Below are 23,820 nucleotides of genomic sequence, written 5' to 3'. Positions count from 1 at the left end.
ATCACATTTGGCACTTATAACGTGAGAGGGTTGAACAAACCCACCAAGAGGGGGCAGATACTGGATCACCTGCACAGACATAAAATTATGATTGCGCTCCTGCAGGAAACTCATTTTCAAACGAATAAAATCCCCCCAAATGCAAAAACCGTAATTATATAACATGGCACCAAAGCCTGCACCCAAGTAAAAAAGCGGGAGGAACCTCTATAGCCATACACAAAGGGCTTCCCCACAAATTTATCTCCTCGTCAATTGATGAAGACGGAAGATATATCTTTCTGAAAATTCAAATATGTAATGAGATTGTTACCATCGCTAATATATATTTCCCAAACCAAGCACAGGTACGCTTCGGAATCCGGGTACTGGGGGCCTTGAAGACGTCCGCAGACGGCTCCAACATACTGCTAGGTGGGGACTTCAACCTCTGCATGGAACCTCCACTCGACTCCTCTGGGGGTAAGTCCGTAATTACACGCACATCACTGCGCAGACTACGCAAAGAGTTAGCTAGCCTTAGACTCGTAGACCTATGGAGGACCCTACACCCCAAAGAGAGAGACTACAGTTTCCTTTCCCCGTCCCATAACTCATACCAACGCCTAGATTATCTGTTCATTTCGCACAAACTCCTAGACCGCGACCCCCTAAGTACTATAGGCCCCATCATCTGGTCAGACCACGCTCCGGTGTGGGGATCGATCAGATGCGCTACACGAGACACCACTAACATCAACTGGTGTTTAAACGACAATTTGCTGATGGACACAGCTTGCACACAGGCAATACGACAAGCCATCGAAAATTTCAGCATAGACCATTCAGCAGACAGCACTCCAGACCCTACAAAATGGGAAGATCTCAAATGTGTACTCCGGGGAATTTTTATTTCCCACGGGGCGCGCCTGAAAAAGGAAAGAGCTACCACCTTGAAGGATCTGTTGTCTCAATTGACTGACCTTGAAAATACAAACAAGAAAGATCCGTCAAATACGAGGGTGTCGGAAATTTCGGAAATACGTGGCCGGATCCTGCAATTGCTAGATCAGGCCTCTCTGTGCCAACGGGATAGAGCTAGAGGACACTTTTATGAATACGGGAATAAATGTGGTAAAGGACTAGCTAAAGCATTAAAGGGGTTGTCCCATGAAATCAAGTGGGGTTATACACTTCTGTATGGCCATATTAATGCACTTTGTAATATACATCGTGCATTAAATACGAGCCATACAGAAGTTATATACTTACCCACTCCATTGCTGGCGTCCCCGTCTCCATGGCTCCGACTAATTTCTGCATCTTCTGGCTTCTTTAGACGCTCTTGCGCTGTCCGGTCTTCTGCTGTGTTGACTGGGGCCGCTCCGGCGTGCTCGCGCCGGAGAGCTAGTCTGCGCATCGTCATCGTAGCTCCACCTCCGTCACGTGGTGCCGATCAGCCAATTAGGTGGCTGTAATCGGCAGTGGAACGCAAGACAGGAGAAGATAATCCACGGTGCACCATGGGAGAAGACCCGCGGTGCACCATGGGAGAAAACCACGGTGCATCCTTGGGAAAGGACCAGCGGCCATCTTTAAAAGAAGAAAAGAAGAAACTGCCCGAACGGGGATGCAGGTAAGCGTTTTTTGTTTTTGTTTTTTTTTTTTAAATAACAAAGGGATTGTTTTTAACGGGGCACAATGTGGGGGTATGTAGAAAAAAAAAATTTTGATTTTGCTGCGGGACAACCCCTTTAAACCCACAATCCCCACAGACCTACATCTTCGCAATCAACACGCCAGATGAGGGTCTAGTGAACTCCAACACCAAAATAATAAACGGCTTCCATAAATACTACCAGGATCTGCATAATCTGCCGGATGAGACTGGGGACCAAGATGAGGCTCTGCTACAGGACAGAGATAATTACCTACTCAGCTTTGCCCCCAGGCACATTTCGGAAACAGAAGAGGGCGAACTCGAGGGAGACATCACCCTCGAAGAAGTAAAAGAAGCCATTCAATCCTTGAAAATTGGGAAAAGCCCGGGGCCAGATGGCTTCACGCCCCGCTTCTATAAACTCCTTGCAGAGAATTTAGCCCCCCTAATGCTTAACGCATTCAACTCCATATCCGGCCCTTGCCCCTTTCCTGCCCAAGCACTATAAGCAGTAATAACGGTAATCCCCAAGACAGGGAAGGACCCCGCATCCTGCAGCGGCTACAGACCGATATCTCTCTTAAACGTAGATACAAAAATTTTTTCAAAGATTTTGGCTACCCGCCTGCAATCCCATATTCCCTCACTAATTCATAGAGATCAGGTGGGCTTTGTCCCGGGGAGGGAGGCAGGGGACAACACAATCAGAACACTTGCCCTCGTGTCCCGGGCGCGTGCCTCCGGGGATCCCCTATGCCTGCTCTCGGTGGACACAGAGAAGGCGTTTGATAGGGTGGGGGTTCCTGGAGGTGGTGCTGGGACGGGTGGGCATGGGCCCGAGACTCAAGAGCTGGATAATGGCGCTATACAAGTGTCCCTCCGCTCGGGTCCGGGTCAACGGTCAACTCTCGCCACCCATACAAATACGTAATGGTACGAGACAGGGTTGTCCTCTGTCTCCCTTCCTGTACATCCTAGTGATGGAGACCTTAGCAAACGCCCTCCGAACAAACACCAATATTAGCGGTATTAGGATTGGCAACAGGGAAAATAAAATAGCCTTATATGCGGATGACCTGCTGGTATATGTAACAAACCCCAGAATCGCCCTACCCAGCATCCTAGCAGAATTTAAAAGGTTCGGGAAACTTTCTAACTTTAAAGTGGATCTCAGCAAGTCAATAATTCTCAATGTCACTCTAACGGACTCAGAAGTGGAGGCCCTGAAACCCACTAGGGGAAGGATTCAAAACTCTACACGAACTATTGGAAGGACAAAGACCCCCATCCGGAGCGTGGTTTCAATACCTGCAACTGCGTCATTATGCAGGGGCCCTAGGCGATGCGCATCAGATAAGACGCCCTTTGACCACCTTCGAGAAGATGTGCCTCTCAGCCTCTACGGCTCAACAAAAAATTTCATCACTATATAGGATGTTAGTAGAGGAAGACACCTGCAATAGTAACAAAGATCTAGAGCAGGAGTGGGAGAGGGACCTCGGAATCACACCCCCAGAGGAGTCGTGGAGGAAGGCATACACTCTAACCCACAAAATAAATATATCCAGCAAACTACAAGAACTAAACTATAAAATCCTAACAAGATGGTACCGAACCCCAGCGAGACTAGCCAAAATATTCCCCCAGTACCTGGATACCTGCTGGAGATGCCAAAGAGAAACCGGTACCTTAGTCCACATATGGTGGTCCTGCCCCCAGATCCGCCCCCTCTGGCGGGAAGTCAACGCCTTGTATTCCTGTGTTTGTAGATCGAAAACTACCTTCACGTCAGAAATGGCCCTGCTTTCCATGTTCCCTGGTTCAATAGCTCGCGCCAAAGGCTCCCTACTTAGATTCTTCATTCTGGCCATGCGTCAGATAATCCCCAGAAACTGGAAATCTGCAACAACCCCCTCCAGATTGATGCGGCTGGAAGCGCTGGACCACATAAGATACATGGAGGAACTCTGCGCGAAAGACGAACTGAGACACAACAAATATATCTCAACGTGGCTGACCTGGAACCAATTCCGACTCTCCCCTGACCTAAATGCGTGGCTCGACAACGGTGCCCTACCCGCACCCGCAGCCGCCCCCATAACCAACCCCATCAACTAATAAACCCTGATCCTACCACTATCTACTTGAAAACCAGGGTCGCCTACTCCCCACCCCCTCTCCACAATGTTGTAATTAATGTTTATTCGTGGCGGACCAAATAAAAAAATGTTTGAACCAAAAATACAAGTAATTCAACAAAATACAAGCTCTCATACAGCTATGTCAGAAAAACATATAAAAGCTATGAAGGGATAGGATGACAAAAGACGAAAAATGTCTGGTAGTGAAAAGGGTTGACCAAAGCAGTGGTTGTAAAACAGATCACAATCTCTAGGTACACTTCAGGGCTTGGAGCTGCAGATCAAGGCCTTCTTTTGCAATTTTCTGCTTCTGTGTTGAAGCCAACAACTTCATCGGTTTATGGTTCAGTGTCTCCGTTTCCATTCCTTTCTAGTAAATACTCAGTGAGAAATCCTGAAGAGACCAGTGAGTCGGTGCCATCAGTGGTGTCTGTCCCACATTCCCCTACAACTACCTGCACTATATAGCACAGAGAGGGGCAGAGCGAAAGAGTACGAGGGTCATAATGAAGAAGTCTGACTTTGGAACAAGTGTAATTATCAATCACTCGTCACTTCTATTCTGTTGCAATCTCCTGGCTTTGGCTAATACAATATGCATAAAAAAACTTCAGCAAAAGCTGCAATTGTGAATTTGGCTTTATAAGTAGCCAATTGTGTCTGCCATCAATAATATGGGGGCACAGAAGGGGCCTAAGAAGGAACCATGCAAAATAATTTGCAGTAGTGTTTTTCAAAAGCCTTAGGTCAGTGTTAGATCATCGAGTTCAAGGTACAGTACATGAATGGTATATTCCTGTATTATGTATGTTGGTTAACAGCTTGGCATCTGCTCAAACAGCAGGGACCAGAAAAAAATAAACTTGGGTACTCATCGTAAAGTCTCTTTCTCATCTTGTCTATTGGGGGGGGGGGGGCAGCTGTAGACCATGGGCTTATCACAGCACATAAACTGTTACATTTCAAAATGCAGTAAGTGTATGTATTTCTTATCTGATTGGACTATTGGCCCTTATATGGAAGACTAAACCTATGGTTTGTAGTGCCTGAATCAAGGATTAAAAGATAAGAGAAGGCAATAGGAAAAATAGTAATACTAAATTATGTTAACATAAAGACATAGTTAGTAAACAGAAATAGAGTATAATGAGATAACAATACCCTTATTGCAGCTATTTTCTTGTCTAGCCGAGCCTTAAGAGCTTTGAGACGGTTTTGGAGAGGTCAATAAGCTTTATGATTAATCTTTGTAATAGTAACCTTTATATGAGAACGCCCTCTCTCTTTCTGTATAGGAATGTGTCTTTAATTAAACAGAATTCTCTTGACTTCTCATGAGAAGAGCATCTTGCTATAACACGAAAGTGCTTTGCGTTATTCATAGATACTGCTAGCAATCTTCTCATCATGGGCTTGCATATCTACCAATTTTGCACCTGGAAACGAGGTTGGTACCTGTGTGGTCTAATAACAGGCTATAGCTACTGGCCACTAGAAAGTGGCACTAAGCAGAGAAGCGTTAGCCCACCTACTCGCTATATCTCTCCTGCTGGCACTTAGCGAACCAGTTTTGTACCAAGCAGTAGGAACAGCTAGTAGGCGGTACAAACAAAAAAGCAATTTATGTACCTGGGAAAGTGATAATAACCGAAAGAGGAGATGCCAATCTGAAAAGTGATTTTTCGTCTTACCTCTTTCCCTCAAAATCTTCTGAAATGATACTGACACCGATACTGAAAAGTATTAAAAAAATAAATCCACTCAGGATAGTATAATGTACGACAACAAAGGAAAAACTCGAACGAGAAGAGTCAACCAAAAATATAGGGTGCCTGTAATGGGCAGGTGCTGTGTTCCCAAATGGATGAGACAAGAAAAAGACTTTACCGTGAGTACGAAAGTCTATTTTTATTCGTCCGTCCCATTGGGGTGCACAGCTCTAGACCACAGGACATCCTAAAGTAGTTCCTGTCTAGGGTGTGAATTTGATGACACTTGCAGTCAGCTGACGGCAGTCTGCAGAACTCTGCGCCCCAGATTAGAGTCTGCAGGTGCTAATGTATCGACACAATAACATTTGGAAAAAGGGTGTAAGGAGGACCAAGTGGCAGCCTTACACACCTGGATGCCAGAAGCCCCATTCTGAACAGCCCATGACGCCCCCACCGCCTAAGCCAAACGCACCGTGACCCGGAAGAGGGGCAGTTTTCCTCTGCATGGTAGGCTTCGGAAATAGCAGAATAAATCCAGCGGGAGATGGCCATCTTGGAAGCGGGAAATCCATGTCTCAAACCTTCAGGGGTGACAAAAAGAATTGGAACACCTGAAAGAGGCTGTTCACGAGAGATAGATCTTAAAAGTCTGCACGAGGTCCAGCCTGTGGAGGGCCCGTAACCTAAGATGATCGGCGGTGAGGCAAAAGGAGAGGAGGACGATTTCCTCATTAAGGTGGAAGGTTGATACAACCTTAGGAAGAAATGACGGAACAGGCCATAATACCAGCCTATTGTGATGGAGGGCCCGTAACCTAAGATGATCGGCGGTGAGGCAAAAGGAGAGGAGGACGATTTCCTCATTAAGATGGAAGGTTGATACAACCTTAGGAAGAAAGGACGGAACAGGCCATAATACCAGCCTATCGTGATGGAGACCGGTAAACAACAGCTTAGCAGAAAGAGCTGCCAACTCAGACACCCTGCGAATGGAAGTTATGGTCACCAAGAAGGCAACCTTCTGTGTCATGAGACGCATAGGAGCCTCCTTCAATGGCTCAAAGGGGTGAGATGGTAATGCCATCAGCACCAAATTTCGGTCCCAAGGCGGTAACGGGGAATGCCATGAGCAACACCCTGCAAGAAGGTGTGAACCATCAATCTTGAGGCCAGACGACGCTGAAAAAGCACCAATAGGGCCGACACCTGTCCTTTTTTTAAACTTCGTTTTATTGAACACTTCATGAAAAACAGTACAAGTATATATGTCATGTATCATTTGTAACATTAACAAATAAACTTGTCTACAAGATTTAAGCTTGCTTCATGGTGCTTTTTACAACCCGTCTTGTATATTTTGTGCTCAAAAAGCAATATGGAAATAACAATAAAGTATCTTTACATACTTGATATTATAGACTAAATCCATCTGCATCGGTATTTGTTTATATTATATGGTAATAAAGTGGCATTACTGCAGATGTGTAGTGGTATTAGCACCCAACCAGAGACTCCAGATTCTTTTGGTATTCGGTAGGGCAATCTCTATGTTGATAAATGACCTTTTTGTACGGTAAGATGATGTTCACTATTCTTTTCCATCTTGCAATGGAAGGGGATTCGGTAGCCATCCATTCTAAAGCTATCACTTTTTGAGCTCGGAACAGTACTTCCCTCAGAAATATAAGTGAGGAGGCCATTGTTCTCCGTCTAACAAACCAAATATTGCTATTTTGGGATCCATAGTAAGAATATGCAGGGAGGGCAAGAGTGTCGATATATATGTTGTTACTGCAACCCAGAAATCTTGAATATAAGAATATTCTCATATCCTGTGCCAGAAATCCACATTCGGATATTGGCACCTGTGACACTCCGATGTCATAGCTCTGCCTATTCTATGTAGTCGTATGGGCGTGAGGTAAGATTGGTGTATTATATATGGTTCAAAAATAATTTTATTATTCTGCCATGCATGTATAATATAAATAATGTTACTTTAACGAAGTTAGCAAATAAACAACATAACCATGTACAAACATTCTTTAGCTTTGTTATTCTTAGTTTGTTTTTTTGTTGTGACGCATCTAATGAAACATTCCTAAACTTCTATGGTGTATTATGTATAATTGTATCAGTCTATTATTTATTGCTGGGGATACCCATTAATTGGATTCTACTATTTCTTGCCAATTTTCCAATGTTAGTTCTGGAATAAGAGCTTGCCATTTATTTTGAGTTTGCAATGGGATATGGGTTATTTGGGCGGATAATAAACATGTATATATCGCAGAAATCAGTCCCTTAGGTGCTTAAGATGTGAGAATTCCTATGATGAGGTAGCTAGAGATCTGGGTTTTGGCAACTGGGAATTGAGCATTTGCTACATGTCACAATTGAAAGTACCTAAACAATTGTAATTGTAGACACTTGTCCTTTTAAGGAACGGAGGCTCAGCCCTGACTCCAGACCGCTCTGCAAAAAGGAAAGGACCCGAGGCAGGGAAAAACGCATAGGGTGAACCTTCCACTATTTGGACCAGGGGAAGAAAGTTCTCTATACTCGATGATAGACCTTGGAAGAAGAAGGCTTCCTAGCCTTTATCAGTTTGAAAAAACGATTCTTGAAGGCCGCGTGATCTTACGACCAATCTTACGACCGCGTTAAATGTAGCATGGACAAATTGGGGTGGCAGAGGTGTCCCTGAGAGATAAGGTTGGGACGAAGTGGAATGCGCCATGGAGCGTTGACTTGGAGGTTGAAGAGCTCCTCGTACAATGTTCTGCGTGGCCAATCTGGGCCACAAGGATGACTGGAAGACACTCCTGTCTGATTTCCTCGAGCAGTTGGGGGATAAGAGAGAGTAGAGGAAACACGTATGGGTACTGGAATCCCTCCCACAAAATTGTGAGGGCATCTACCTTGCAAGCCAAGGGATCCCGGTATCAGCAGATAAAGGCCATAACCTGTTATTGAACCTGGAGGCCCTCAGATCCACGTCTGGCTCGCCCCACCTGCAGCAAATCAACCAAAAATACCTCAGGATGCAGTACTCACTCCCTTTGGGAAGCTGTCCTCCTGCTGAGGTAGTCTGCCACCTAGTTGTCTACCCCTGGAATGTGAATTGCCGAGAGAGAGACAACGGGGGTTTTCCCCTGGTGATTTATTTATGCTACCATCATCGCATTGTTGGTCTGGACCCATACTGGAAGACCTCTCAACTAATACGCAAAGTGCTGAAGGAGGAAGATGACTCGGGAAACTTAAGAAGAATCCAGCCCCCACTGCAGGGAGCACTGGGTTTGAGGAGGTACAGGGATCCTCCATTCTAGAGACCCTCAAAATCGTCCCACAGAGAGAGGATGGTCCATTAAAGGGATCATGCATGAAACTGCCCATACTGGATGGCCTCAAAGGTTGAAACCATGAGAACCAGCACTCGCATGTAGTGTCAAATGTATATGCGGTCAGGCGTCTGCAGAAAGTGTATCTGCTCCCAGAGGTGACATCGTTTTTCCGGTGGCAAAGAGATTTTGGCATGCGCTGTGTTGAAGAGCAGACCCAGAAAAATTATGCGCTGGGATAAGGGGCAATTTGGAAAATTGATGACCATCTGAACCTGGCCAGCGTCCAATGTGACTTGAAGACTGCAGGTTGAACTCCCGAGTAGGAGATATTATCAGGACGTCATCCAAATAAGGAATGTGCACAATTCCCCTCAGATGGACGAGTGCTATGAGTGCCACCAACACCTAGCTAAAAACTCAGAGTCGAGTAGCCAGCCCGAATGGGAGGACTGCAAAATTGTAATTCCTGGACTGAACGGCAAACCGCAGGAAACGTTGATGCGCCTGACAAATGCGTATGTGCAAATAGGTGTCTTTGATGTCTATGGACGAGAGGAATTTGCCTGGATGTCACGACTGACCTTAGGGACGCCATGCAAAAGTGCTGATTTCTTATGTAGTTATTTAGGACCTGAATGATCCGTCCTTTTTAGCCACAGTGAAAAGATTGGAATAAAACCCTCTGAAATGCTGGGAACCACACTATGACGCCCTAAGCAAGTAGGTCGCGAGTAGAATGGGTCATGGCTCTGACTGCTGGAGGAGATTCTGGAACCCTTGAAGTTAGAAAAACCGTTTGGTTGGCTCTTAGCTGTCCTAGACTCCAGCAGTGTACCCGCTGCAGCCATCATCCTTTAGAGCTAGTTATGGGGCGGTACTCTAAACACATCTCCTACCCCTGGGTACCTATGAGAAGGATTAAACCACTCCCAATGTACTGAGACTAAAGAGGGTGTCATTTTTGAGTATGGCATTTTGTTTATGAGAGCGTGTAAGGAATGTGACTTGCAAATACATTTAGAAATTCTACTAGGCTGAACAGAATTCAGGGGCACTAGCATTGCTATGGAGCACATTCCTGACTCTTCTCTCCAAAGACTAAAGAACTGAGAAAAGTGAAATGATCATCACTTTCTCTACTGAGGATGAAACACACTGACCACCAAAAAAATTAGAAAGGGCGACTGGCAGGAAAACAAGAGACGAGTGGAATGACCATCACTCTCCCTGAAACAGTAGAAATCAATGGCGCAGTCAGTAGCTTAAGTCAATACCGCTGTCCGTGATTGAAGAGAAAGATGAAAGAAAGGCCCCGCTCACTGAGACAGACTAGACGGGCTGCAAACACTGAGACGCGACATGGGGAACGTGAAACCTCCAGCCATACACATAAATAATGCACACCATACATACAGTATCATCCACACGGGGACATATTTAAATTAGCAGATTATATATGTGTAATCATGCTTATTTCTCTGCTCACAGTAAAGTAAATGTTTATGCTTAGTTTTAAAGGTAATATATTCATATCCAAAGTAAAATATATTAATCCGCTACCAGATCACTTGGTTCACACACACTTCCTCTGATTCTGAGGATCAACCTGACGGGGTGAGTGTACTGTCCTAGGAGCGGATCCCAAGAGAGGCAACGGATGAGGGTCTATCCGGGTTTCAAACACGCCAGGTGATAGTCCTGGGGCGTGTAGCAACACCAGACGGTTGAGGTCCCTCAAAACCCACCGGACAGGTGAAAATACACCTGTACCACAGGTCCTCCAAATCCCGGACAAAGGGATGCAACTCTGGGGGTATCACAGAGCAGGCCACTTTGTTGTCCTAATGAATTACAATCCAGAGGAGAGGTGGCTCCTCTCCACTATAGGGCAGCAACCGTGAAGCAGGTCTCCAGTGTAGAATGATCAGTGGGTTGTTTACCCTTGGAGTCGCGGGGATGACCACAGTAGGAACAGGGGTACCACAACCCCTTTCTCAGTCAGCAGACTTCCGTGTTCTCGCGGGCTCCAGTAGTCCCAAATGCAGCCACCATTTTTCTTTCTTCTGGACCTCTTGCTTGGATGGAGAAAACGCAGCAGGAGCCTCTGCAAGATCCAGCTCTGGCAAATCCTTTGGGTCGCCCCAAAAGAACTGAGGCCGGGATGGTGGGTAGCTAGTGGCCACACCTGATATGGCCTGGCTGGTGTAAATCACAGGGGGAGCACATCCTCTCTAGGCAAAGTCTAGTAAAGTTCTGAAGCAAAGAGTCTGCAGCGACAGGTAACTCCTCCCCTTGGGGGTTTCTTTGAGTCACTTTGACTAGCCAGAGAACGGTCTTTTTGGAGCCAACGATCTGGCGGGAAGGTTTTGGTGGGATTGAGCTGGAGAGAGGAGAGTGTTAGAGTTTGAGTGCCATTTTGAGCAGCCCTGGGGCGGAACGTTGAGTGCAAACATTTGTAAACTATTTGAACATTTCTTCCTTCTGGAAGTACCTCCGCATTACTGCAGGCATGACTGTGTGGCACAGAAGATTCAATCCTGTTCGTAGTGACACCAAGAAGAAGTAGGCTGCTGCAGCATCCCGTAGGGTGACCCCGGACACATGGCATATGCTGAGGAGCTGGGAGGGCAAGATGCTGGCTTGTCACGGCGGCACATACAATGCTCCTTCCCAGAGGAACGCATGCAGCCAAGGCCAGGGCAGCGCTGGGTCTCTTCTGGACACCCCTAGGATAGGGATGCCCAATAGATGGTAGAACACGTGCGACGTTTGCCACAGGCATTGCCACCGTTCCGGTATCCACCGTCATGAACATCAGCGGAGAAATAAATGAGCCACAGGCAGTGATAGAGTACCTCAGGACCCTGGGAACAGTCAGGGCCTGGAATAACTTTACTTCAGAGAAACTTCAATAAAACGCAAGGCACAAATTACAGACTTGGAAAGTGCAGGAATTAGATAAGCCAGAGTACCTCCACACGGCAGCCCCAGACTTCAGGACATCTGTGTGTGACAAATAAAGACGCATACCAACGATCAGCAGACCGAGACTTCAGGACGTTTGAGTGTGAATTATTGGAGTAGAGTACCTCCACCTGGCAGTCCCAGACTACAGGACGCTCTGGTGTGTAAAACAATGACAACAGATGAGTACCTCTGCACTAGGCCTTGGGAAGAAAACACTCACTTGTTGATAACTCACTCTGTCTTCATAAAAACAGGCACTCTGGGAAATCTCTTCTCCTCTTCCATCTTCAACACACAACGGCTGAAGGTGCCCCCATGTGCCTCTGTACTTTCTCTTCTTGGTGGAACTCAAGATAGAAGCTCCTTTCCAGCTCTCAAGCACTCACATTTATATCTTCACTCCTATCACATGACAGGACATAAATTGATACATTTACACACAGTCTCCAGGCTTTGCAAACACTTAGGCTGCCTGTCCATGGCCGATGCGGAATATCGCTAGTGATTTTCCGCCACAGGGGAGCAGGGAGGAGAACTGACATGTCTCCACGGTGAGCCTATCTGATAGATAGGCTGACCACGGCAAATCGCAGCATGCCACTATTTGAATCCAGCGAGCGAAGAATCACTATGATTCTCCACTCGTGGTAGTCAGGCTGCGCTTTCCATAGTTAAGTCTATGAAAAAGCGTTCACTGCGTTACCTGCAGCCGGATTATCGCCGCGGATAACGCAGTGATATATCGCCCATGGACTGGAAGTCTTAACCTCTCATTTGCTGCAGCTGTGCAATACACATAACAGAATGACAAAACAGTTTTGCACAGAGCATCTATATAAGACATACATGTATGACATTATGGAGAGAGCCAGGAAAGCATGTACTGGGCCCCTACAGCTGCATCCCAGTGCCCTCAGAAAAGGAGAGTAGACTCTAGTTTGCTATTTTAGGCAGGGCACAGTTGGGGGACGGGATTTTTTTTCATGACAAAACCCCTTCAATCCCTTAATGACATGGCCTATTTAAGACCTTAGTATACAATGAATTTTTGGAAATTTTTATCTCCACTTTTTTAAAAGCCCTAACTTTTATTTTTCCATTGGCATGGCCATGTGAGCGCTTGTTTTTTTGCATGGTGAGCTGTAGTTTTTATTAAAATGAGGCAGACCAAGGGACCACCCAGAGATAGGACGTAACACATCCTCTTTTGGACATCGCAATGCGGGGAAAAAAATCACTTATGTATATGACCCAATTCAAAAGATTGGGGTTTATATTCGTGTGTCCCGCAATTGAGAAATCTCGCACGATTTTCTCAGCCTTGTGAAAGCGGCCTTAATCATACAGCATAGATGATATGATAATTTTTTTCTGTGGGTCAGTACGATTACAACCATACCAAAATTATATTTTTTTTTTGTATCTCCACTTATGCACAAATATAATCCTTCTCTTAGAAATTTTTTTTTTTGCATTGCTGCAGTCAAAGTCCCAAAACGTTTTTATTTTTCCATGGATAGAGTTCTGTGAGGGCTCGTTTTTTGACTAACGAGTTGTTTTTATTCTTTATTTTGGGGATCATTTTTATTCCATTTCTTTAAAGGCAAAATGAGCAGAAGAAAAAAAAATTTGACCTCATTTTAAATAAAAAAAGATAAAAACAAACTCGTATAGTGTTTGCCATGTGAGTTAAAAAGTGTGTTTAATTTATAGTACAGGTAGTTACGGATGGGACAATACTAGACATGTGAATATTTACATTTTTATTAAATGAAGAGGTAGAAACCAAAATTGGCAGCAGCACGCAAAATAAATTCACTATCAGAGGTATACAAACCTATAATCTAACCACATTAAATAATGCAAGGTTCTTAGTATATAATTTGATCAAATTACATTGGCCCATCTACCAACGTCCAGGTGACCAAGCTCTCAGATGGGTCCTAACATTAATACCAGGTGGATATCTTAACCTGGGAAAGCTGAGTTCCTACCTCTCAAAATGCTCCTCTCTTGGGACTAAGCCTGCAAATAAAACCGGGGAGGGTAGGATACTATATAGATGTTCCAATAGGAGGGACAGGAGGTAGATGGGCGGCAGGTGTTAATTAATGTTAGGACCCATCTGAGAGCTTGGTCACCTGGACGTTGGTAGATGGGCCAATGTAATTTGATCAAATTATATACTAAGAACCTTGCATTATTTAATGTGGTTAGATTATAGGTTTGTATACCTCTGATAGTGAATTTATTTTGCGTGCTGCTGCCAATTTTGGTTTCTGCCTTTACTGTATGTTGCAGCCATGGTTTAGCGTGCACCTATACATTTCTATTGGGATATATTTCCAATGGGTAGTGCTGACCCCCCCTTTTTTCCCTTTCTATACAAATATTGTGAAGCTTTAGCTGCCTTCACTGGGTCGTGCACACCTGCCGCCCATCTACCTCCTGTCCCTCCTATTGGAACATCTATATAGTATCCTACCCTCCCCGGTTTTATTTGCAGGCTTAGTCCCAAGAGAGGAGCATTTTGAGAGGTAGGAACTCAGCTTTCCCAGGTTAAGATATCCACCTGGTATTAATGTTAGGACCCATCTGAGAGCTTGGTCACCTGGACGTTGGTAGATGGGCCAATGTAATTTGATCAAATTATATACTAAGAACCTTGCATTATTTAATGTGGTTAGATTATAGGTTTGTATACCTCTGATAGTGAATTTATTTTGCGTGCTGCTGCCAATTTTGGTTTCTGCCTTTACTGTATGTTGCAGCCATGGTTTAGCGTGCACCTATACATTTCTATTGGGATATATTTCCAATGGGTAGTGCTGACCCCCCCTTTTTTCCCTTTCTATTAAATGAAGAGGTAAAAGTGTGCAATAAAAATGTTTTCCTACTGTTATTTACATATATATAGATATTTTACTGTTTTTATTTTATTTTTTATGTGCCTGTAGGGAACTTGAACCTGTGGACCTATGAAAGCTATGAAAATATATTGCAGCATGTCTGTATTGCGATGTATTATCTGTAATAGCAATCATATCCTACTGCAGACCCAGATGCATGGGAACCCATCGACCCTCCGCGATTACATAGCGTAGGGCCAATAACATTACAGAGCGCCCCCTCCCTCTGTGAACTATTTGTATCACAATCAACACTAATCGCAGCATGTAAGAGGTTAACAGCAGGTATCGGTGTTCTCAGCAGGAGGCCCGCTGCCAGACAACTTCTGAGCCCACACAATCCATAGAACGCAAGTTTATGCTCATTTGCGGGACCCCTTCCCAGTCAGGATGTAAACTTATGTCCTGGGCTGGGAAGGGGTTATGGCACGATATTAGACTCCCACCCCCTCCTTATTCCACAAATTCAATCCCAACTTTCCAGAACCTTGTTGGAGATGCCGATCCCAAAGAGGAACCCCAACACCTCTTCTGGGATTGCCAGCCTTTTTGGCTTTCGGTTCACTCTCTCCTACATATACTTTCCAAAAATATCCCTATACATCACATGATTTATATACTAAGGGCTCATGTCCACGGGCAAAATGAGATTTAAAATCCGCAGCGGATCTCCCGCGCGCGGATCCGCACCCCATAGGGATGCATTGACCACCCGCGGGTAGATAAATACCCGCGGATCGTCAATAAAAGGGATTTTTAAAAAAATGGAGCATGAAAAGATCTGGACCATGCTCCATTTTCGTGCGGGTCTCCCGCGGGGACGGCTCCCGCGGGCTTCTATTGAAGCCTATGGAAGCCGTCCGGATCCGCGGGAGACCTAAAATAGGAATTTAAAGCATTTACTCACCCGCAGCGGGCCGCGAAGCTCTGCTCTTCCTCACGGCCGCATCTCCCTTGCTTCGGCTCGGCGGATGTGCCCGGCGCATGTGCGCGGCACGTCGACGACGTGCCGGCGACGTGCCGCCGGCGTCAGGAATTCATCCGCCGGCCGAAAATGAAGATCCGGCCGTGAGGAAGAGCAGAGCTTCGCCGCCCGCTACGGATAGGTAAATGCTTTTAAATTGCTATTTTCAGAGCTCATGTCCGCGGGGCAGGAGGGCCCCGCTGCAGATTCTACATGTAGAATCTGCAGCGGATCTGATTTTCCCCGTGGACATGAGGCCTAAATGTTCCTCCGAGAACTCTTACTAAGACTAGTACCAGGCTGCGTCTACGTATTCTAATAGCAGCTAAATATCCTATTTTGGAAACATATTGCACAACCTTCCCTAATGGACTTCTACATGCGGAGACATTCATTCTATGGCAGAGGTCCCCAACTCCAGTCCTCAGGGACCACCAACAGGTCATGTTTTCAGTATATCCTATAGTAAGAACACCTGTGGCAATATCTGAGGCACCAACAATAATTATATCACCTGTGTGACAATGAGTAAGTCCTCAAAACATGACCCGTTGGAGGGGCCCTGAGGACTGGAGTTGGGGAACACTGGTCTATGAAATATCTAAACGCCACATTCATAGCACTATGGACACATTTTCTGCCACCAGGTCATTGTGGGACTCATATTCTATGGTAATTAGAATGTGGGATTTGGTGCTCTCACCAGTGATTGTGCCTCTTTCTCAGGTCAGTGCAAAGACTCCTCTTCTCTGTATCTTACGGATACTTTGTGTTCTACCTTCTAGATATTTGCAAATTTCCTTATCATTGCTACAATTGTGCACTACTCCTTTGTACCCCTATTTTATCTAAAAAATATTAATAGTTACAATTAAAGAAAAAAATATAGAATTGCTCATCTTTAATAAGTACTTCGTGCATACAATAATCCCTATGCTCTAATGGTCAAACCAATGACTATGCACCCTTACAGGTTCCTTGAGGAGTCAACAAGAGAACTATTAGGCAGAGCTGCCATGAGATCTTTTGGAGTCCCATATAGTAAGACTGGTCGGTGGCCCAGGGGAGTGGTGGAGCAAAGCATTAGTCTTTAGCTGGAGAGCATTGATCAGAATGGCCATTAGGAAACACAGAAAAGTGTTAATGATTACTGGGCAAAGGTTTTATTATAATTCTTAATAATGTGTAGATTGCTGGTGATTATTTGCCTGGGCCAAGACATATTGACTGTCTTTAGTGAGAGGCATCTGAGTCTCCATGGTGCGGATTCTAGGTTTTGGGTTCAGTTAGACTCCTATTAGGATACCTAATGCTAACAGCAGCTAATGGTTGCTTAGTCCCAAAAATGGGGAAATATTCTTTCTCCCTACAGATTACTGTGCTTCCCCGAAAATAAGACAATGTTAAACATTCATTTTTGCCCCAGAAAGAGGCATGGCTGTAAATGGTTAATCCAGAGTTGACACAGTGCTCAATGAACCAATTAGAGCAATCGCTTGCTGGAGGCGGGGTATTCAAGCCCCCCCCCCCCCCGCCCCCAACCCCCAGAAAATCATGTTAGGGCTTTTATTCAGGAAAACACGGTAACACCATATGACGAAGAAATAGACCTCGCTCCCATAGGCTTCCTTCATGCTCATGTTCCTGCTGTATTTTCCTATCCATATGTACACGCTCCTCATATGTTATCTCCTATAGCGATATCACGTTTTCATTCACATTTAATAAGTGTTCAGATAAATAGGTGAATACGCAGCTGAAAAACCTGACAGGACGCAGAGCTTAAAATGTAGCACAAAACTGTCACAGGTGATGAAAGCGTAGAAGATGTGAGTGTTCTCTGCATGGCTCAGTGGTTACTACTCACCTGGACGGTTACCTGTAGGAATCTCCTCCTTCCACCGCTCATCACCCCTCACATTTACCTCTTCTTTTACCACTATGGCTGCAGCATCAATATTCTTCAGATCATCACCCTGACTGAAAAGCTGGGGAACAAATACTGTAAAAGTCAGACGGATGTAGAGGAACGTGTTAGATGGGCGGAAAAGATCATTAATTAGCATGATGACCAATAATGACGGGACAGCAGTAGTTATATGAGGGAACCAGCTGGAGGTCTCCTAAAGGCCGGCCATAGATATTAGATGGCGGCTCAATGACAACGGCAAGAACTTCATACAAATGTACATTCAGCATAGCTAGATGTGCTTTAAGTTGTTTCAGTGCAGAGAGAAGCTTCTGTTAGACCCTGTTAGTCTCAAAGATCTGGGACAATTTGAATTGTCGGAGACAAATATTCATAGGGAGTTTCTCCACGTACCGGATAATCCTGTGGATGAAGAGGACCGGGGCGGCTCTCTGGGGATGTTCTCTTACCAGATCCATCTGTAAGACACACATACAGTGACTGGACTCCTTCTTCAGATACTTAGGGTCATGTGTACTTATATATGTCTATTACCTTGTGATGTGAGGGGCTGCTGATCCTCTATCTTGATGTCCTTGTACAGATCCTGGTGTCCTTCTAAATACTCCCACTCCTCCATGGAGAAGTAGATGGAGACGTCCTGACACCTTATAGGAACCTGACACACAATATACAGTCATCCTCCACAGCCCTCCTGTTACTGTATAATGTCCCCCATTCCCCTCAGTGTCACCTCTCCTGTCAGCAGCTCCGTCATCTTGTGGACATGTTCTAGGATCTTCTGCCCATTGAAGTCCTTATGTATCGGGTAGTGAGCTGAATAACCTTCAGATGCAACGTTCTGCCAGCGCTCACTAGAGGTCTTCATCACTGCTGTATAATCCTGATGAGAGAGCCGGACTAATGAATGGGATCAAATGCATTTACAGAGTCCCTCACCTTCTCAGTTATGTCCATCTGTTATCATATATAAGAATGATGTCATGTGATGTCATCAGTATCTCTCACCTCCCCGGTAAGCTGATAGAGGATCTCTAGAGTGAGATGTAATACACTCTCTGCCAACTCCTTCCTCTTCCCATCCATCCTTGGTAAGGTCATCAGCAGAATATTCTGGTATGGAAGATCCCAACAGCCGATACTAGGATGCAGGAACCTGAATAGGAAGAAGATGAACAGATGTAAAAACCACAAATAATCCCATGTAGAAAGATATACCTTTTTTAGAGATAATAAGTAGAAACCTTTTACGAGACACTGAAGTGTAGATGTCTGCATTGTGAGATGTACAGAGGTACCGCTGTTACTTGGGGGAGATGTACGGAGGGGCCGCTGTTACTTGGAGGAGATGTACAGAGGGGCCGCTGTTACTTGGAGGAGATGTACAGAGGGGCCGCTGTTACTTGGAGGAGATGTACAGAGGGACCGCTGTTACTTGGAGGAGATGTACAGAGGGACCGCTGTTACTTGGGGGAGATGTACGGAGGGGCCGCTGTTACTTGGAGGAGATGTACAGAGGGGCCGCTGTTACTTGGAGGAGATGTACAGAGGGGCCGCTGTTACTTGGAGGAGATGTACAGAGGGGCCGCTGTTACTTGGAGGAGATGTACAGAGGGACCGCTGTTACTTGGAGGAGATGTACAGAGGGACCGCTGTTACTTGGAGGAGATGTACAGAGGGACCGCTGTTACTTGGAGGAGATGTACAGAGGGACCGCTGTTACTTGGAGGAGATGTACAGAGGGACCGCTGTTACTTGGAGGAGATGTACAGAGGGACCGCTGTTACTTGGAGGAGATGTACAGAGGGACCGCTGTTATTTGGAGGAGATGTACAGAGGGACCGCTGTTACTTGGAGGAGATGTACAGAGGGACCGCTGTTACTTAAGGGAGATGGACAGAGGGGCCGCTGTTACTTGGAGGAGATGTACAGAGGGACCACTGTTACTTGTAGGAGATGGACAGAGGGACCGCTGTTACTTGGAGGAGATGTACAGAGGGACCGCTGTTACTTGGAGGAGATGTACAGAGGGACCGCTGTTACTTAAGGGAGATGGACAGAGGGGCCGCTGTTACTTAAGGGAGATGGACAGAGGGGCCGCTGTTACTTGGAGGAGATGTACAGAGGGACCACTGTTACTTGTAGGAGATGGACAGAGGGACCGCTGTTACTTGTAGGAGATGGACAGAGGGACCGCTGTTACTTGGAAGAGATGTACAGAGGGACTGCTGTTACTAGGAGGAGATGTACAGAGGGACCACTGTTACTTGTAGGAGATGGACAGAGGGACCGCTGTTACTTGGAAGAGATGTACAGAGGGACGGCTGTTACTTGGAAGAGATGTACAGAGGGTTGCTGTTAATAGGAGATCGACAGAGGGACCACTGTTACTTCGGGGAAATGTACAGAGGGACCGCTGTTACTTGGAGGAGATGTACAGAGGGACCACTGTTACTTGGGGGAGATGTACAGAGGGACCGCTGTTACTTGGGGCAGATGTACAGAGGGACCGCTGTTACTTGGGGCAGATGTACAGAGGGACCGCTGTTACTTGGGGCAGATGTACAGAGGGACCGCTGTTACTTGGGGCAGATGTACAGAGGGACCGCTGTTACTTGGGGCAGATGTACAGAGGGACCGCTGTTACTTGGGGCAGATGTACAGAGGGACCGCTGTTACTTGGGGCAGATGTACAGAGGGACCGCTGTTACTTGGGGCAGATGTACAGAGGGACCGCTGTTATTGGGGCAGATGTACAGAGGGACCGCTGTTACTTGGGGCAGATGTACAGAGGGACCGCTGTTACTTGGGGCAGATGTACAGAGGGACCGCTGTTACTTGGGGAGATGTATTGAGGGGCCGCTGTTACTTGGGGGAGATGTACAGAGGGGCCGCTGTTACTGGGGGGAGATGGACAGAGGGACCGCTGTTACTTGGAGGAGATGTACAGAGGGACCGCTGTTACTTGGAGGAGATGTACAGAGGGAACGTTGTTACTTGGGGGAGATGTACAAAGGGTAGCTGTTACTTGGAGGAGATGTACAGAGGGACGGCTGTTACTTGGAGGAGATGGACAGAGGGACGGCTGTTACTTGGAGGAGATGGACAGAGGGACGGCTGTTACTTGGAGGAGATGGACAGAGGGACGGCTGTTACTTGGAGGAGATGGACAGAGGGACGGCTGTTACTTGGAGGAGATGGACAGAGGGACGGCTGTTACTTGGAAGAGATGTACAGAGGGTTGCTGTTAATAGGAGATCGACAGAGGGACCACTGTTACTTCGGGGAAATGTACAGAGGGACCGCTGTTACTTGGGGGAGATGTACAGAGGGTAGCTGTTACTAGGAGGAGATGGACAGAGGGACCGCTGTTACTTGGGGGAGATGTACAGAGAGTAGCTGTTACTTGGAGGAGATGGACAGAGGGGCCGCTGTTACCTGGAGGAGATGGACAGAGGGGCCGCTGTTACCTGGAGGAGATGGACAGAGGGGCCGCTGTTACCTGGAGGAGATGGACAGAGGGGCCGCTGTTACCTGGAGGAGATGGACAGAGGGTAGCTGTTACTTGGGGGAGATGTACAGAGGGACCGCTGTTACTTGGGGGAGATAGACAAAGGGGGCGCTGTTATTTGGGGGAGATGGACAGAGGGGCCGCTGTTACTTGGGGGAGATGGACAGAGGGGCCGCTGTTACTTGGGGGAGATGGACAGAGGGGCCGCTGTTACTTGGGGGAGATGGACAGAGGGGCCGCTGTTACTTGGGGGAGATGGACAGAGGGGCCGCTGTTACTTGGGGGAGATGGACAGAGGGGCCGCTGTTACTTGGGGGAGATGGACAGAGGGGCCGCTGTTACTTGGGGGAGATGGACAGAGGGACCACTGTTACTTGGAGGAGATGAACAGAGGGACCACTGTTACTTGGAGGAGATGTACAGAGGGACCGCTGTTACTTGGAGGAGATGTACAGAGGGACCACTGTTACTTGAGGGAGATGTACAGAGGGACCGCTGTTACTTGAGGGAGATGTACAGAGGGACTGCTGTTACTTGGAAGAGATGTACAGAGGGACTGCTGTTACTAGGAGGAGATGGACAGAGGAACCGCTGTTACTTGGAGATGTACAGAGGGACCGCTGTTACTTGGGGAGATGTACACAGGGACCTTACAGGCGCACATTACAGGAGTCGGACATTGTACTTACCTGGAGCAGCTGTGTACTTACAAGACCTGTGGTGATGTCACAGTCATTTGACAGATCACATGGGTGGGAGGATGATGGGAGTCACATGATCCGCTCAGTGCAGACAGGACTGTTGGGTGGAAGGAGGTGAAGTTTCTGTCTGCCCATCAGTATGCAGTTGTGTTTAGTGTTATTTACCATTAATTCCAGAACGCTGCACTAATGAAATGTAAGGGTTATATATATATATATATATATATATATATATATATATATATATATATATATATATATATATATATATATATAACTACATCTATAACCACATGACACACACATACATGTATATATATATATATATATATATATATATATATATACACATATACACACACACACACAGACACACAGGGGTGCATTAGTTCAGCTTCGGACCCCCAATAACTTTGCATGGCTACTGGCTGTGGTCATACATGTATATATGGGAAGGGCTCCTGTAAGTGACCAGCTGTAACCCTCTCACTGCTGGAGTGGTGACCGGCTCCTCCCACAGGGGTGATGCAGTGAGGACAATTAGGAGTTTAAGGGTTATTCAGTGCAAGCATTCCAGTCCTGCGGAGCCCTGCAGCATGTATAGCACATATAGCAGGTCCTGAAGAAGGACACATTACACACTGAGCCCACCGAGGGATTTCTGACAGACGACACCTCAGGCGCCTTCTGCAGTGACAGGAAGGAGGCAACACAAGTGTCTCATTTGTAAGTTCCCTTGAGCAAAGCCCAGCAATCTTAGTGATGAGGGGGCCCCTCTAGCTGGGGGCCGGGGTGAAATTGTATATATACAATTATATATATATGACAGGAACAATTAAAATTGATTAACATCTATTAATCAAGGACCAATATTAACCCCTTAAAGACGCTGCCTTTTTTTCCCATTTTGGTTTTTTCCGCACCCTTTTTTAAAAAAATCATAAGGCCTCCTTCCCACGGACGGATTTCCGCCGCGTAATACGCAGCGAAAATCCGCCGCGTTGCCCGCAGCTATTATTGAACCTAATAGCTCAAAGGTCACGGTGCAGAATTCCATCGCGGAATTCCGCACCGTGAAATCTCCCGTCCTCACCCGCGGCATGCTCTATTTGCAGCGGGTGTATGCGCGGCCGGCTTCCATTGCAGTCAATGGAAGCTGTCCGCTCACGCTATCTTCCACTGTAGCACAGCGGAAGATAGCGTGAAATCACCTCTCCACCCACCGCCGCCGCGTCATATGACACGGCCGTCCGCGTCATGTGACGCTGTGGGCGTGTCTTGTGACGTGGCCGGCGTGTCACATGACGCTGCGGCGCGTCACGCCGAAGCGTCATGCGGGATCAGCTGGTAAGTATGGGGTCTCCAGGGGGCGCCATGACTGGCTTCGCCGCGGAATATTCCGCGTCGGAACCCGTCACGGCCGTGTGCAGCCGGCCTAACTCTTATTTATCCATCAATGTAGCTGTATGAGGGTTTGGACTGTCTGAGGGCTTGTTTTTTGCGGGACAAGTTGTTTTTTTCAATGCTTCTATGTAATGTATCATATAGTGGACTGAAAAACGTTAAAATAATTTCAAGTGCAGTGAAATGGGGGGAAAAAAATTCCACCATCTTTTGGGCGCATCTTGTTTCTACGACGTACGCACTGCAACAAAAATGACATGATAACTTTATTCTATAGGTTAGCACAATACCTAATTAATATAGTTTTTTGTTGCTGTACTAGTTTGATTTTTAAGGGATATTTAATTTTTTTTACATTTTTTTTCTGCCACTATCTTCTGACAGCAATAACATTTTTAGTTTTCCGTCGACATATTCGTGTGAGGGCCCATTTTTTTTATAGACATCCTGTAGGTTCTATTGGTACCATTTTGGAGCACATATTTTTATTGCATTTTTTCTTGGAGACGAGGTTACCAAAAAAAAAAAAAAAATGTTGTCTTTTTTTTTCTGATGACGTTCACTGTGCGAGGCAAATAATTTGTTTCTTTGATCG

General features: G+C 46.1%; 1 protein-coding gene across 1 annotated transcript in view; it reads right to left on the bottom strand.

Moving 5' to 3' along the window:
- Window positions 1-21,850, bottom strand: part of LOC136627467 (oocyte zinc finger protein XlCOF8.4-like) — a 32,605-nt gene extending 10,755 nt beyond the window's left edge. Inside the window, exons 1-6 of the mRNA XM_066602594.1 lie at window positions 21,810-21,850; window positions 18,618-18,765; window positions 18,343-18,492; window positions 18,144-18,267; window positions 18,003-18,067; window positions 17,547-17,667 (exon numbers count right to left, since the gene is read on the bottom strand). Of these exons, the coding sequence (XP_066458691.1) occupies window positions 17,547-17,667; window positions 18,003-18,067; window positions 18,144-18,267; window positions 18,343-18,492; window positions 18,618-18,710 (553 nt within the window). The 5' untranslated portion in view covers window positions 18,711-18,765; window positions 21,810-21,850. The remainder of the gene's footprint in view (window positions 1-17,546; window positions 17,668-18,002; window positions 18,068-18,143; window positions 18,268-18,342; window positions 18,493-18,617; window positions 18,766-21,809) is intronic.
- Between the last annotated feature and the right edge of the window lie 1,970 nt (window positions 21,851-23,820).

The sequence above is a fragment of the Eleutherodactylus coqui genome, chromosome 5 (genome assembly GCF_035609145.1).
Source record: "Eleutherodactylus coqui strain aEleCoq1 chromosome 5, aEleCoq1.hap1, whole genome shotgun sequence".
NCBI lineage: Eukaryota > Metazoa > Chordata > Amphibia > Anura > Eleutherodactylidae > Eleutherodactylus > Eleutherodactylus coqui.
This window is presented reverse-complemented; position numbering and strand designations above follow the sequence as displayed.